General features: G+C 44.7%; 2 protein-coding genes across 2 annotated transcripts in view; both read left to right on the plus strand.

Moving 5' to 3' along the window:
• PET117 (PET117 homolog) lies at positions 1–7,756 on the plus strand. The gene is made up of 2 exons (XM_019544052.1): positions 1–196; positions 7,586–7,756. The coding sequence occupies exons 1-2, from the start codon at positions 101–103 to the stop codon at positions 7,733–7,735; spliced, it is 246 nt and encodes an 81-aa protein (XP_019399597.1). The 5' UTR covers positions 1–100; the 3' UTR covers positions 7,736–7,756.
• KAT14 (lysine acetyltransferase 14) overlaps positions 7,756–12,331 on the plus strand; it is a 23,987-nt gene continuing 19,411 nt past the window's right edge. The window contains exons 1-2 of the mRNA XM_019544051.1: positions 7,756–8,291; positions 10,435–10,553. Of these exons, the coding sequence (XP_019399596.1) occupies positions 8,036–8,291; positions 10,435–10,553 (375 nt within the window). The 5' untranslated portion in view covers positions 7,756–8,035. The remainder of the gene's footprint in view (positions 8,292–10,434; positions 10,554–12,331) is intronic.

Raw genomic sequence — 12,331 nt, forward strand, 5'->3', positions numbered from 1 at the left:
GCAGGCGGGCGCGTGCGTTGCCGGGTTCCTGCGCAGCGCCGCTCGTGCTCGTTCTCCGCGCTGCCGCGCGCGTGCGTGTGTGCGCTGGGGCGGGGCGGGCATGTCGGCGGGCTCCAAGGCGGTGCTGGGCGTCACCCTGCTGCTCTCGGTCGGGACGGTGGTTGCCGTGCACCTGCAGCAGCAACGCGACCGCGAGGTCGGTGTCACGCGCCGCGGCCCTGGGGGGGAGGGAGGGAGAGGCCGGGCCCGCCCACCCGAAGTTGACGGTTGCTCGCGCGCCGCCCAGAGCCACGCCCCCTTGGAACGCCTCGCCCTCGCCCTCCCCCTCCCTGCTGCATGCCCTTAACTCTGCCCCCCGGGCTGCCCTCCCCACCCCCACATGGAGTTCATGTGGGGGTGGGGAGGGCAGGCGGGTGTTTCTTGTTGCCCGGGGTCTTGGCCTGCTTGGAAGCTGCCGGTCCCTCCGTGCAGCTGCAGGAGGAACTCGGGCGAGTTATTAGCCAGTGATTTTCTGGGATGGCATGTGTGAAAGCAGGGCCAGGCGTCTCAGATGTGCGGTGGGTGTGGCACTGAGCAGAGCATGCCATCCCGCACCCCCGGGCCCTTGGAGGAGTCCGAGGAGCCCGGTGCATGCTGCACAGTGAAGCTCTGCCTGATCTTTTTGACATGTATCAGGAATGCGGGCCTTATGCCCATGGATCAGCAGGTATCCCTCTCCCCTGTTAGGCAAGAGGGCTGTTTGTTGAGTATGTGTCAGGTGAATTTATGGGACAAATAAAAGACAAAGCATGAATGGGAGGGAAAATCAGAGGTTCAAAACAAGTGCGCCGAGGAGGGGCACCGAGCAGAGCATGCCAGACAGTGCCCACTGGCCCTTAGATGAGTCCGAGGAGCTGGTGGACATTGCCCAGTGAAACTCTGCCTGGAGACATAAGTGAACGAGGGACAGGAAAATGGCCCCACAGTCCTCTGGGGTCATCCTGGTCAGAGCCTCCTTCCTGGTCAGGCCTTTGGGGAATCGTAGGCATAGGCTCATCACTTCAAAATATAAGCCTCCCTTGATGAGGGGGCCACTGCAGGCATGTCACTGATTCCTTGGGACAAATAATAACAAAACAGGGATGGAAGTGAAGGTCAGAGGTTTCTAACAAGGGTGCTGAGGGGAGAGACTGAGCAGAGCACACCAGACAGTTCCCACTGGCCCTCGAACAAGTCCAAGGAGCAAGTAGATAGTGCTCAGTGAAACTCTGTCCTTGGGGGTCCTCCTGGCCTCTTTCCTGGTCAGAGTTAAGCAAGGCCTAGGAGGAAGTTGACAAGGTCTATTTGAAGTGTATTGGGAGCATGGGCTGTTGCTCATCAAGTGTAGCTGAAAGCTCCCCTTAATCTGGGGGGCTGCTAAGTGCAAATCAAGTGATTATTGGGGACAACTAAAGAAGAAAACAGGGACAGGAGTGGGGGTCATAGGTTAATCACAAGTACTTCAAGGGGGCACAGCAAGCACTGGATCTAGGAGTCCAAGGAGTCAGTGGATGCTACCCAGTGAAGTTCTGCATGAAGGTGTGAGTGGATGAGGGACAAAAAGACAGCCCCACAGTCACCGGCGTCCCTCCAGCCAGAGCTGCCACCTTGGTCAGGTAGATGGATAGCTTAGCTAGGGCCTATGAGGGCAATTAGCGCACGTGGCAGAAGTTATATGGTAGAATCATGGCTTCTCACCCATCTGATGAGTCCTGTGGATATCAGTGCGATGCCACGAGGATTATTTTTACAAACGTGGTTCAGCCCCCTTGCACACATTCGTTTTGGTGCAATCTTTAGTTCACTGATGACAGTATTTTTTTCTCACAGAATCCTGCCTCATTCAAGCCTTGGGGTGGTGGAGTGAATTAGAGTTACATGGGGAAAGAAGCAGCTGTCTGTAATGCCCCTAGCTGCATTTATTGTAGAAACTAGAAAGTTTGTAATGAATGGGGCAGGGCATTGCAGGAAGAGGAAGGATGGGGTCCTGAGACCTAGAATCACTAAGGCAGTATAATATTGTCCCAGAGAACTAGAGTCTCTCCCTGCCTCTGGCATGGAGTTGCTGTGTGATTCTAGGTCTAAGGCATCATGTACCTGTTACACTTAAGGTGTGATTAACCAGTTAAGTGGTCACCTAGCCACACATTCAATCAATGGGATGATAAAAGAGGAATAAACTATGAAGTTATTCCACAGAATATGTTGGAGAACTTTGTAGTTGCTTCCTATCATGGCATTAGTTGAATGTATGGCCAGGGGCCCTGGTGGCTGGGAGTACCATCAGCTGATTGGATCTCTGGGGGTGGGGGAGCTATGTCTACCCCAGAGCCTGGGAGCTGTCAGATGACAAGGCTCCCAGCTGCAGCGGGGCTCATAAATCCCTGTGGCTGGCAGATCACAGCAGCCACAGACTGCAAATCAGCAGTTGGGGCTCCCAGCTGCGGGAGCATGATGCACCCCAGTGGGTGGGTCTGTCAGCTGATCTGGCCTCCAAGCTGAGGGAGCTTGCTTTTTGCCAGTGCAGGAGGAGCTCAGGATTGGCTCCTCCTGCACTGGCAATAAGGCATGATAAAATCTGCGTGATCCACACAATCACACCTCCTGCCACCATGCAGGTATAGCTCTAAGTGATTTACCAGGCTTTTCACACTTGAGTTCCCTGATTTTCTGAGGCTTCCTACCATGGACTTTGAATTGAGATATGCTGAACATTCAGATCTTCACAGAAGCCAGTGGGAGCTGTGCTTTGAACATATAAAGTACTAAGTATTGCTGACTGAAAAAGTAAAGACAAGTTGTCTCAGAGTGGACGCTTTGGAACTTGAGTTCTGTGCGCTGAATGAGAGAAGGGTCCTGTGGAAAAAATAGTACATGATCTTACAATGAAAGTCTATCATAAATAGGGACCTGCCCAAATCGCGATTACATGGATTTCACGAAAATTGTGAAATTGGGCGATCTCTAAAATCTGTGGGGAGAAAAAAAAAAGAATATCTCAGCCCTCCCCTCTCTCAGAACTTAGAAGGTCCCTGTGGACTCAACACTATGCTGGGTATAGAACATAAATACTGCTTGAGTTCCTCGGGGCAGGTCACCCAAAACCACTTCTGGATGAGAGAACCCCACAGGGTTAGAAACATAACAGTTATTCACCTGGCAGAGAACATGCAGTATTGCCAGATTTGATGGAGCCTGTAAAACCCTCCAGAGGCGGAGGGGTCAGATGAACCTGTTGGTCAGCTAGGCAGACCTGTTTCAGATCTCTGGGTGACCAGGGTAACATGAGCATTTTTTTAGGGGCTGATGAAAGAGTATTTTATCCCCACCATTTTTTTTGGAAATATAACCATTTCCCATCCATCTTGATCACGCCAGTGTGCAGATAGCTGCTTTGAAGACTGGAGGCAGAATGAATGTTCTTCTGTCTCCTATTGCAGATGTATAACCCAAGGAAGGGCTTTTTCTTCCATAACAATCTGTTAATAATCCTTCATATTTTCAAGGCTCTATTCAGAAATTTCTTTCTGTAAGGAAGAGCTGAGATTCTTCTTTACAAATCCAGGGTCTGATGGCCTCAGGCTTCATGGGATCCACATATTTGCTCCTGCTGAGGGACAGAAACCTTGGGAGGAGCCTGAAATAGTTGAGTGGAAGGGAGCAGGGGTTGAGAGATAGTTTAGATATAAGCAGGACCTCAGTGGGAATGGATACAACCTCCAAAGATCCAGGCAGATGTCCTAATGTTTGGGGAAGAGCAAAATCTTACACAGCCATATATCCTTTTCTGCCCCAGAATTCTGCCCTGTGGATATTTAAAACTAGCCTCTCAAACCCATTTCCTCTGAGAGTGCTGTCTGGTGCATTGTCAGTGCCCAAATTTAACTAAATCAATTCAGTTTAGCCACTGCAAACCCTAAATGTGGATGCTCTTGTGTTTAGTGAGGTCTGGTTTATATCCATTTACATGAATCAACTTCTAGCCTTAATTAAGCTGGAAAAAGCCAGTTATAATTTCAGTTTGTACATATTTAAATGAATGAATTTTAAAAAATGGTGCAAGTTCCTGTGTAAAGAGAAGGCCCAAATCTGTATGCACATACTCCAAATCAGCTAGTGATATTTGGTAGCTCTTAGTGACAAATGACAAAAACTGCCATATTTACCCAAATCCAAGACAACTTCAGATTTAAGGCAGCCTCCCCACCAATAATTAGAATCTGGGCATGGAGCATTATAAATTTGCTATAACTTTCCATGTATAATATATAATTATTGGAGGGTTGTCTTAAACTTGCCTCTGACTTTAGCCTCTAGCTTCTGCTACCAGAGCTGGAGTTGCACCAGTCACCTGTGCCGAGGAAGTACTCAAATCCAAAATGAGCCTTTTTCCCCCCATGTTGGGGAAAAGACTTTATCTTGGATTTGAATAAATATGGTATATACTTTCAGAGCTCTGAAATTAATGAACTTGCAGTCTGATAGATTCTAAGAATCTGAATTCTGTGGGATAAAGCAGGTAGCATGTTTCTAGCCTCTGTTGTTCACTTGGTCTATAATCGCCATACCTTTTTCTAGATTTTGATTAGCTAATGCTATTAAAGTAATTAGTTTGTCAGGTCTACCATTATATAGTAGTAAGTTGTAACTTGTATTAACTTGATTGAAACTCATGGGAAAGCACCTCTGTCATCAGATTAATTGCCAGAGAGGTTTTGAGAAGTGGATAAAATACTCCTAGCCTTTGTATTTCTTTTAAATTAAAGTAATTTTTGCATAAAATATTTTTTTTTGATGATTTTCATGGAAAAAATATTTTCCTGTGAAATGTATAATTAGGTGGATTCTGGATGAAAAATAAAACCTTTCTGTTAGAACTGATTAAATCATGCATTTTTTGATAACTTGATGACTGTATAGTTAGATTTCAAATAAGTGATTTACAGATTTTTAGCATTAATTAGCTCTGTATGGGATTAGCCAATATTTCTGAAATAACATTTTTTGTCATTTTGTTAAATAATTTGTTGTGCTTTTTTCTCCCTTGCGTTCAGCCAACCAGTTTTAATATACGCATGAATGCATTTGGGTCCTGATCAGGCAAAACCTGGATCCCAAGCACATCAGCATTAATAAAAGTTAGTACAGCGTTTCTCAGGGCACCGTGTGGGTGCCGTGAAATCCTTTTCAGGGCATCATGGAGTGCTGCACAGTATTAGCACTGTTCGGTCTGTGGACACCTCTCTGCAGTACCCAGAGATTTCAAATAAGAATCCATGGTGTCAACAACATTCTGACCTGCTGAAGTCTGAGTTCTTTGCAGCAGAGTAATTGATTCTTATTTTTCCATAGTGCACAAGCTGAGTGAAAGCTAAAAGCTGGTGTTTTCCAAGGGGCGCCTTGAGTATAACGAGATTAAGAACTGCTGCATTAATACATTCAGCAGGGATGTAAGCCTTTCTTCAGATTAAGACTTTAGTAGGAGCAAAACATGACCATTATTATGCAGCAGGATCCATGTGGAGGCCAGTATTGACTTTTCTACCATTGTTTTATATGTTTCTTTCATCAAATACAATATTTTAATATTGTAGTAACTTTGCTTGAAATCTATTCAGTTACAGAAGGGTTGGAGTCACTGTCAGATATTACATCTGCTGCTCAATGCCTCTGCCATGTTTTATGGTTTTGCAGCTATATTTTCTTAGTTTAAATATGCCTTTCTCTCCCTTATGGTGGTACAGAGATACACATGAGCAACTGGGGACACTCACAAAGACTCCAATTCAGCCTTCAAATCTACCCTTATAGATCCAGTATCCCGGTCAAGGCCTGATTGACCATGTGTAGAGAAAACAGTGACACTAACTGTGGGCAAAGTGCAGTGAACCATGAAGGTGGATCCCCACTGAGGTTGCATAGGGGGCACTACTAGGATGTGAGGGGCTCTCTGCTCAGATTTCATCATAGGGTTAGGACCACAGTGTTGTCGAATGCACAAAGTAACCAAGCCAAAGGAAACTCTTCTCTTTCAAGACTAGTAGTCCTGCTTAATTTTTACAAAGGCAGCCACTGTGTAGTCTGTGTTAATGTCTGATTAATATTAATAAGTATTGTTAGAGAAAGGACCCGTGTTATTTTTTCAAGACCTCACAGTAAGCACACTCTGGGTCACCAACAAAATCAGACGAGACATTAGATTCAGATGTCTTAAGGGTAAGAAACAAGCAGGAAGTAGCCATTTCAGTCTGTGTTTTGTATATCACAAAGAAGTGGAAGATGGCACAAGTCCTCTTAAAATCCTTCCAGGTTACCACCAAGTTCTATTCAAGCGAAGGAGCACAAAGAGAGGAATTTGGGACAGAGTTTAATTTTGGTAAAGGCAGGGGAGTAGAAGTCACAATCTTCTAGAGTAAGGGCTTTTCCTGTAATGCTAAAGATCAGGGATTGGCAATGAATGGCTGGAGCCAGAGGATCTGGCCTGCAGAAATAGTGGGTTTTGCCTTGGCCCGTGGCAGCCAGGAGGTGCATTAGGGTTGGGCAGCTGGAAGCTGTGCCCATCTTGTGGCCACTTCTCCCTGCCCCCTGTAGCTGCAGTATGGGTGCTACTTTCAGTCAGTGTGTAGCTGAGCTGGGGTTGTGCAGTTTCCAGATGCTTAGCTCCCCTACCTCAGTTTCCACTGGCTGGAAGCTGTGCTTGTGCTGCAGCCAGGGAGGTGGGGAAGGAGGGGGATGGAGCTGTGATGATGCACGTATCTCACAGCTGTCTGGCCCTGGCACAGTTCCCCATCAGCTGGAAGCTGCGCTTGTCCCCCAGCCAGGGCTAGGGACTACAGAAGCAGCAGCAGTGCCTGCTGTCCTACTCTGCCCCACTTGCTGATTCTTGCCAAAACCACCTGGTCTGCCCCAGACTGGAGCTGGGTTGTTCTGGCCCCCAACTTACAAAGGTTTCTGACCCCTGCTGTAAAACAGTGATTCTAAACTAGGGTGCCACAATATATTTTAAGAGTGCCATGGGGTTGTCACGCTATATCAGCACTATTAGATATGCAAACATCTGCACATGATTCACAAGATAAACCCAAAGTTTTCAAATAGGGATCCATAGTGTCAACAGCATGGTGACCTGTCGTGGTCTGTCTGAGTTCTTTGCAATAAAAAAATGCTTTTGTATTTTCCCATAGTCAAGAGATGAGTGAAAACTAAGAGACAGTGTTTTCCCAGGAGTACCTCAAGTCTAATGAGGGGTGTCTTGAGTTTAAAAAAAGGGTAAGAACCACTGCTGCAGGAATTATCCATATACAATGTTGATGGTTGCTTACCAGGTTCCCCTCATTAAAACCATACAGCTAAGTCAGCAGAGAGTAGTTTTGGCCCATTACCAGCAGCTTATCAACATCTACCTCTCAGATCCTATATTTAGGTACAACTAAAGTCACTGAGGGAGAACTAAAGATTTGCAAGTGTTAAGTGATTAGCCGTCCTGCAACAGGGATTGAAACATAAATGGAGATTAGTCACATATAGCACAGGCTGCATTGCGATGAGCCATGTCTTGTGTTTTCAGAGACTGCGTGAAGGTGTACTCAGAGACCTCGAGAGGCAAAGTCGCAAACAAGAGAACATTCGCCTTTTAGAAGAACAGATTATTTTGACCAAGCGTCTGGAAGCAGAAAGAGACAGGCAGGCTCCGGCCAGAGGACCCCAGCAATCCTAGATGTAGAACAGCAGTATTAGTTTTCACTGAAGACACACAGAAGGGATTGCTCCTGCTTGTGCCTTTGTGTTTTCATATATACAGGTTGTCACTGAAAGTCCATCTCCTCTAGATTAATTTTAATCTTGCACAGAAAATTACAGGCATTAGTAAATGCAAACAGAAGGTCCTTCTGGCTTCAGTATTTTTAAGTGTGTGGGGGACTTGGCTGGCTTATCCAATGTGGATGATATTTTAAACATTGGGAGGGGGGGCACCTGGTAATGTAAACTATCCTCTTTTTCTCCCTGTGAAGAAGGGATGGATAGTAATGTTCACATGAGTGGGCTAATGAGCCGTCATGATGATGAAGCCACAAGGACATCCACCTCTGAAGGTCTGGAGGAAGGTGAGGTGGAAGGGGAGACTCTCCTTATTGTCGAGTCTGAGGATCAGGCCTCTGTGGATTTATCCCACGATCAAAGCGGGGACTCTTTGAACAGTGATGAAGGGGATGCATCCTGGATGGAGGAGTTGTCCTACTACTGTGAGAAGTGTCAGAAGTGGATACCAGCAAGTAAGTGACAGTGCCTTTCCTTTGTTTCCTTGATCACTTTCTTTTTGTGTGTTTGTTTCTGTGGGTGTTTGTGAAATATTCTATATTCTTGGAAAGAGCACTGGACTGGACCTTGAGAGACGTGGGTCCTCTGCATCTCTGCCTCTGGCCTGTTGAGTAATGTTGGTCGAGTCACTTTATCTCTTAATTCCTCAGTTTCATCATCTTCTGTAAAATGCAGCTAATGAGTCTGACTCCTTTTATAAAGCACTTTCAGACCCACTGATGAAAAGTGTTATATAAGAGAGAGTTGCTGTTGTTATTATTTTTATTTTCCTGGTTGATTTGTTGTTTGTATGACCGGTATGAGTAACTCTCAACTGGTATGTATAAGAATTATTCCCTTATACGCTGCACTTACTTTTGCATTCACAGAAGAGTATAAAGTGCCTTAGAAGCATTTTGGGCTAACCAGATTAAATTAATTCTCTGGTATCTGTTTAACATAATAGAAATGAGTTTAGGTTTCTCCCTGTACTAGTACAATACCTGTTACTGTCCAAAATCTAAGCACTGCTCCATTTGTGGAAGCAGAAAACAAACCTGGGTCTGCGCCTTTCAAGTACTTTGGCTAGCCATCTTGCTAAAAATCTGCCCAAACCCTTGGAGGGAAATCCCATCCCCAGTGAAGTCAAGGGGAGTTTTGCCATAAACTTTTAATGGAGCTAGGATTTTACTTTTGGTGTTCAGTAGCAAATGGCTAAAGGAACACAGTCAACTTGAAATTTACTCTGTAAAAAACAATAAATTAAAAGCATTTGGTGATGATCCCTCTGACTCGTGAGTCCTGCTGCTGCTGCTTTTTTTTATTTTACAGTCCAATTTTCCATTACTCCCACCCTCAAGCTTTGTTGTTTGCATAAAAGATACAAACAGCAAGGGAAACTGGCCACAGAGTGAATGTGATCAGACACAAGTGTGCAGAAATAGAAATGTTTTTCTCTGATGTCTTTCAGTGACAGTGATCCTAGCTGTGACTTACACCACATAAAAGTATGCTCAGAGATGGATTCCTTTGGCAACTTTGCTAATATGACAAATAGCTTTTGCCAAGAGCTAGTGTTTCATTAACATTATTATTAGTATTTCACTAATACATTGTGAATTGCTGTATTGGGGTCAATGATGTAGTAAAAGAGGACTAGGTGATTGCCTTAAGCACTTTAAAAAATTCCAAATGTACACAGTTACTGTTCCTGTTTGCTAATGATATTTATGATTAAATTAATCAAAATTCACTAGGGGGTAAATCTTACAATCCTAGTTCTTCTCATTTCCTCTTTTCCACAGTAGAGAGGCTCATTAGCCTTAGAAGGCTAAGATTTTTTTGGACTGACTCTCTTCCATCAAGCTGTTTGTTAAGTCACACGTATTTAAGGTCAGCAAAAGGTCTTAAACATGTGCTGAGATGCTTTCCTGAGTTAGGCTCTAGAAAAATAAACCTTAGTCAAGAACAGCTATTTCCTGGTATCATCTTCTATTTCTAGCTGGATGCAGCATTCCCCTGTCATAGTGCCAAAGAAAAATAATTCCATAATATGGGTAAATAGGTATCTTAAGGTCTTACGGTAAGTCTACCTCTGTGGGTCTCTGGCTGCAGAAAGAAGAACTGACAACTTCACATGCAGTGGAGGGGTGGACAGTGAAAAAAGCTAGAGGATTACTTAGCTGTGGAAAGATGGCAAGTGAGGAAAGACTTGTATATTCACAGACCAGGTTATAGTGGCATCTTTCACAGGGTTGCCTTTTTGACTACCTGGCGCCTTTATGAAGACCCTGGGGAACCGGGGAGGAGGTAAAAGAAGGCAGAGGAAGTAGCAGGGTCTAGCTAAGTCTAGCAAAGTTTTAAATGTATTTGAAAGCTAGGTTGAAGACCCTACTTTAATGCATGTGTTTCTGTATTGGTTCCTGCTGGTTTCTGTAACTGTACAATGAATCTATAAGCATTGCACACAGTTTTTGAACTTTTCATGAGTACTCAGGGTTGCTGAACTGTGGCTTAGGAGAAACATGTTCCTCTGGGGTGTTGTAGGGAATCCATATCTACTTTTCAGTGTTTCGTCAAAAAGAACTGAGGCATAGGTCTTTTCTTTATTCATTTTAGGTCAGTTGAGAGAACAACTCAGTTACCTCAAGGGAGATAACTTTTTCAGGTTTACTTGCTCTGATTGCTCAGAAGATGGGAAAGAACAATTTGAACGACTGAGACTGACATGGCAGCAAGTAAGTAAAAGTCTTCTTTCTAGTAGAAGAACAATAAGACCTTCAAAACTTGTTGTTTAAACTGTACACACAAGTCCTAGACATTAGGAGGTCAGATATAGGAGGCAAAGAAGTGTATCCAGGAGCTTCTAAAGTGAGTTTTCTGAGGATTGTTAATTATCTGCTTGACATTTGTGAGTAGATCAGAAAGATAGTCATAAGACCCAAACTGCTACTCAGTACCACTACATGCCAGTTTGAAAAAGCAAAGAAAATGTAATTTTTGCTGTTGGCTTTTCGGGCAAAGCAAAAGCCACCAAGAGGGCAATGTTTGAACAAAAAGCATGCTATCTCACTGGAAGCAAAAGCTTATTGGCTGTCCATGGCTGTAGTAAATTCTAGTATAGCAGTACATTCAGCTGTCATCTTTGTGGGATTTACTATTTTAGTCACTTCTATATCTGCATTAGTCAGGTAATCTCTGATTTATGTAACAGTAAGTTTGATAGTCATGCCTCTTAGAAGGGATTCCTTGTATGATACAGAGTTTAGGTTTGGATTTCATAGATTTAGGCTGGCTGTGCTTGAAATAAAGAACTCTGATATCTTAATGAAAATCACAGCTCTGAAGGTTTTCTTCAACTTTAGCTTTAAGCAAGGTTGGGCTATTTACTCAGTTCTCATAGGACTGAGTTAGGCTGATGTATACCAAGTGTGCATAACTGCTGGAGTGCTTCTCTTCTCTTCTGATTTGGGGAGGGGAAGGGAAGGAGCAAGCCAGTTCAGAAGCTGTGATTGGGAGCTTGTTTTTGTGTCACAAAGCAGACCTGAGCGCAGTTACCTCTGAATCAAAAATAACTGTCGTGAGGGATTTCAACCAGCATATATTATGCTGTGGCACTGAGGCACTTGTCTTCGCTTCTCAGTTGCTGATGGTCCACTGCTGGACATCTGTAAAAGTTTCAAATGTGGCCAGAGGTCTGTAAGATGGTGCATGTCTGAGCAAAGTGGGGAATAATACTGAAAAGGCTAGCCCCAGGATGTCTGAGGGCTGCTCCGTGCTGCTCTGGCAGCATTAAGCAGACCAAAGCTGGCAGATCCACCTGCTTGTGGAATTACCTGACTCAAGTGGCTGAGACCTTCTTTTGTAGTTCCTACATTGCTTTCTGGCATCACCCAGGACAGACTAGATGGCCAGGGCACCCATATACTTTGGGGCCATTGGCAGCAGGCAGGACACAAAAAGAACAGCCTGAATTTATATCAGGATTGGTGCTTCCAGGTAATTCCCTAGCAATACAAAGATTTGTCACCCTCCCATAGTGAGGTCTGCTTAGCCACCCCGGAGAGTCTGGTCCAGTGATTGCTGCTGTCAGCCTCCACTAGCACAGACAAAGATTGACAAAGAGGAAGAAATAAAAAGGCAGAGACAACAGTAAAGAGAAGTGAAGAGAAGGCAAAGAAAATGCAGCTTCCCAGATTTCCACCAGCTGAAGGAACATGTGGAGTGAAATTTAGGGAAGTAGCCATATGTCTTGTGGGGGGAATGGGGGAATAGATTTCTGGGCTTAGGGTGAGAGTGATGTGATGCACACATCTGATCTCACCCACTTAAACCCCCCCCCCACTGATGTTAAAGCTATGACCAGTCTCCTGTCATTGGTGGGACACTGTTGCATGGTGGGGTCAGCGCATAAGCATCTAGAGCAGTGGTACTCAACTTTCTGGCCCTATGAGCCTGATGAGTGACATGGGGTTAGTCCATGGACCAGATCCCATGGACTGAATCCAGTGTGGAG

This window comes from Crocodylus porosus, unplaced genomic scaffold, assembly GCF_001723895.1.
Source record: "Crocodylus porosus isolate Cpor-Errol unplaced genomic scaffold, CroPor_comp1, whole genome shotgun sequence".
Taxonomy (NCBI): Eukaryota; Metazoa; Chordata; order Crocodylia; family Crocodylidae; genus Crocodylus; species Crocodylus porosus.

What these genes read in the sequence shown, in the direction of transcription:
- PET117 (XM_019544052.1), top strand. Translation starts at nt 101, where the DNA reads ATGTCGGCGGGCTCCAAGGCGGTGCTGGGCGTCACCCTGCTGCTCTCG. An exon ending in AGCAGCAACGCGACCGCGAG is followed by an intron (nt 197 to 7,585) that starts GTCGGTGTCACG and finishes TTGTGTTTTCAG; the next exon opens with AGACTGCGTGAAGGTGTACT.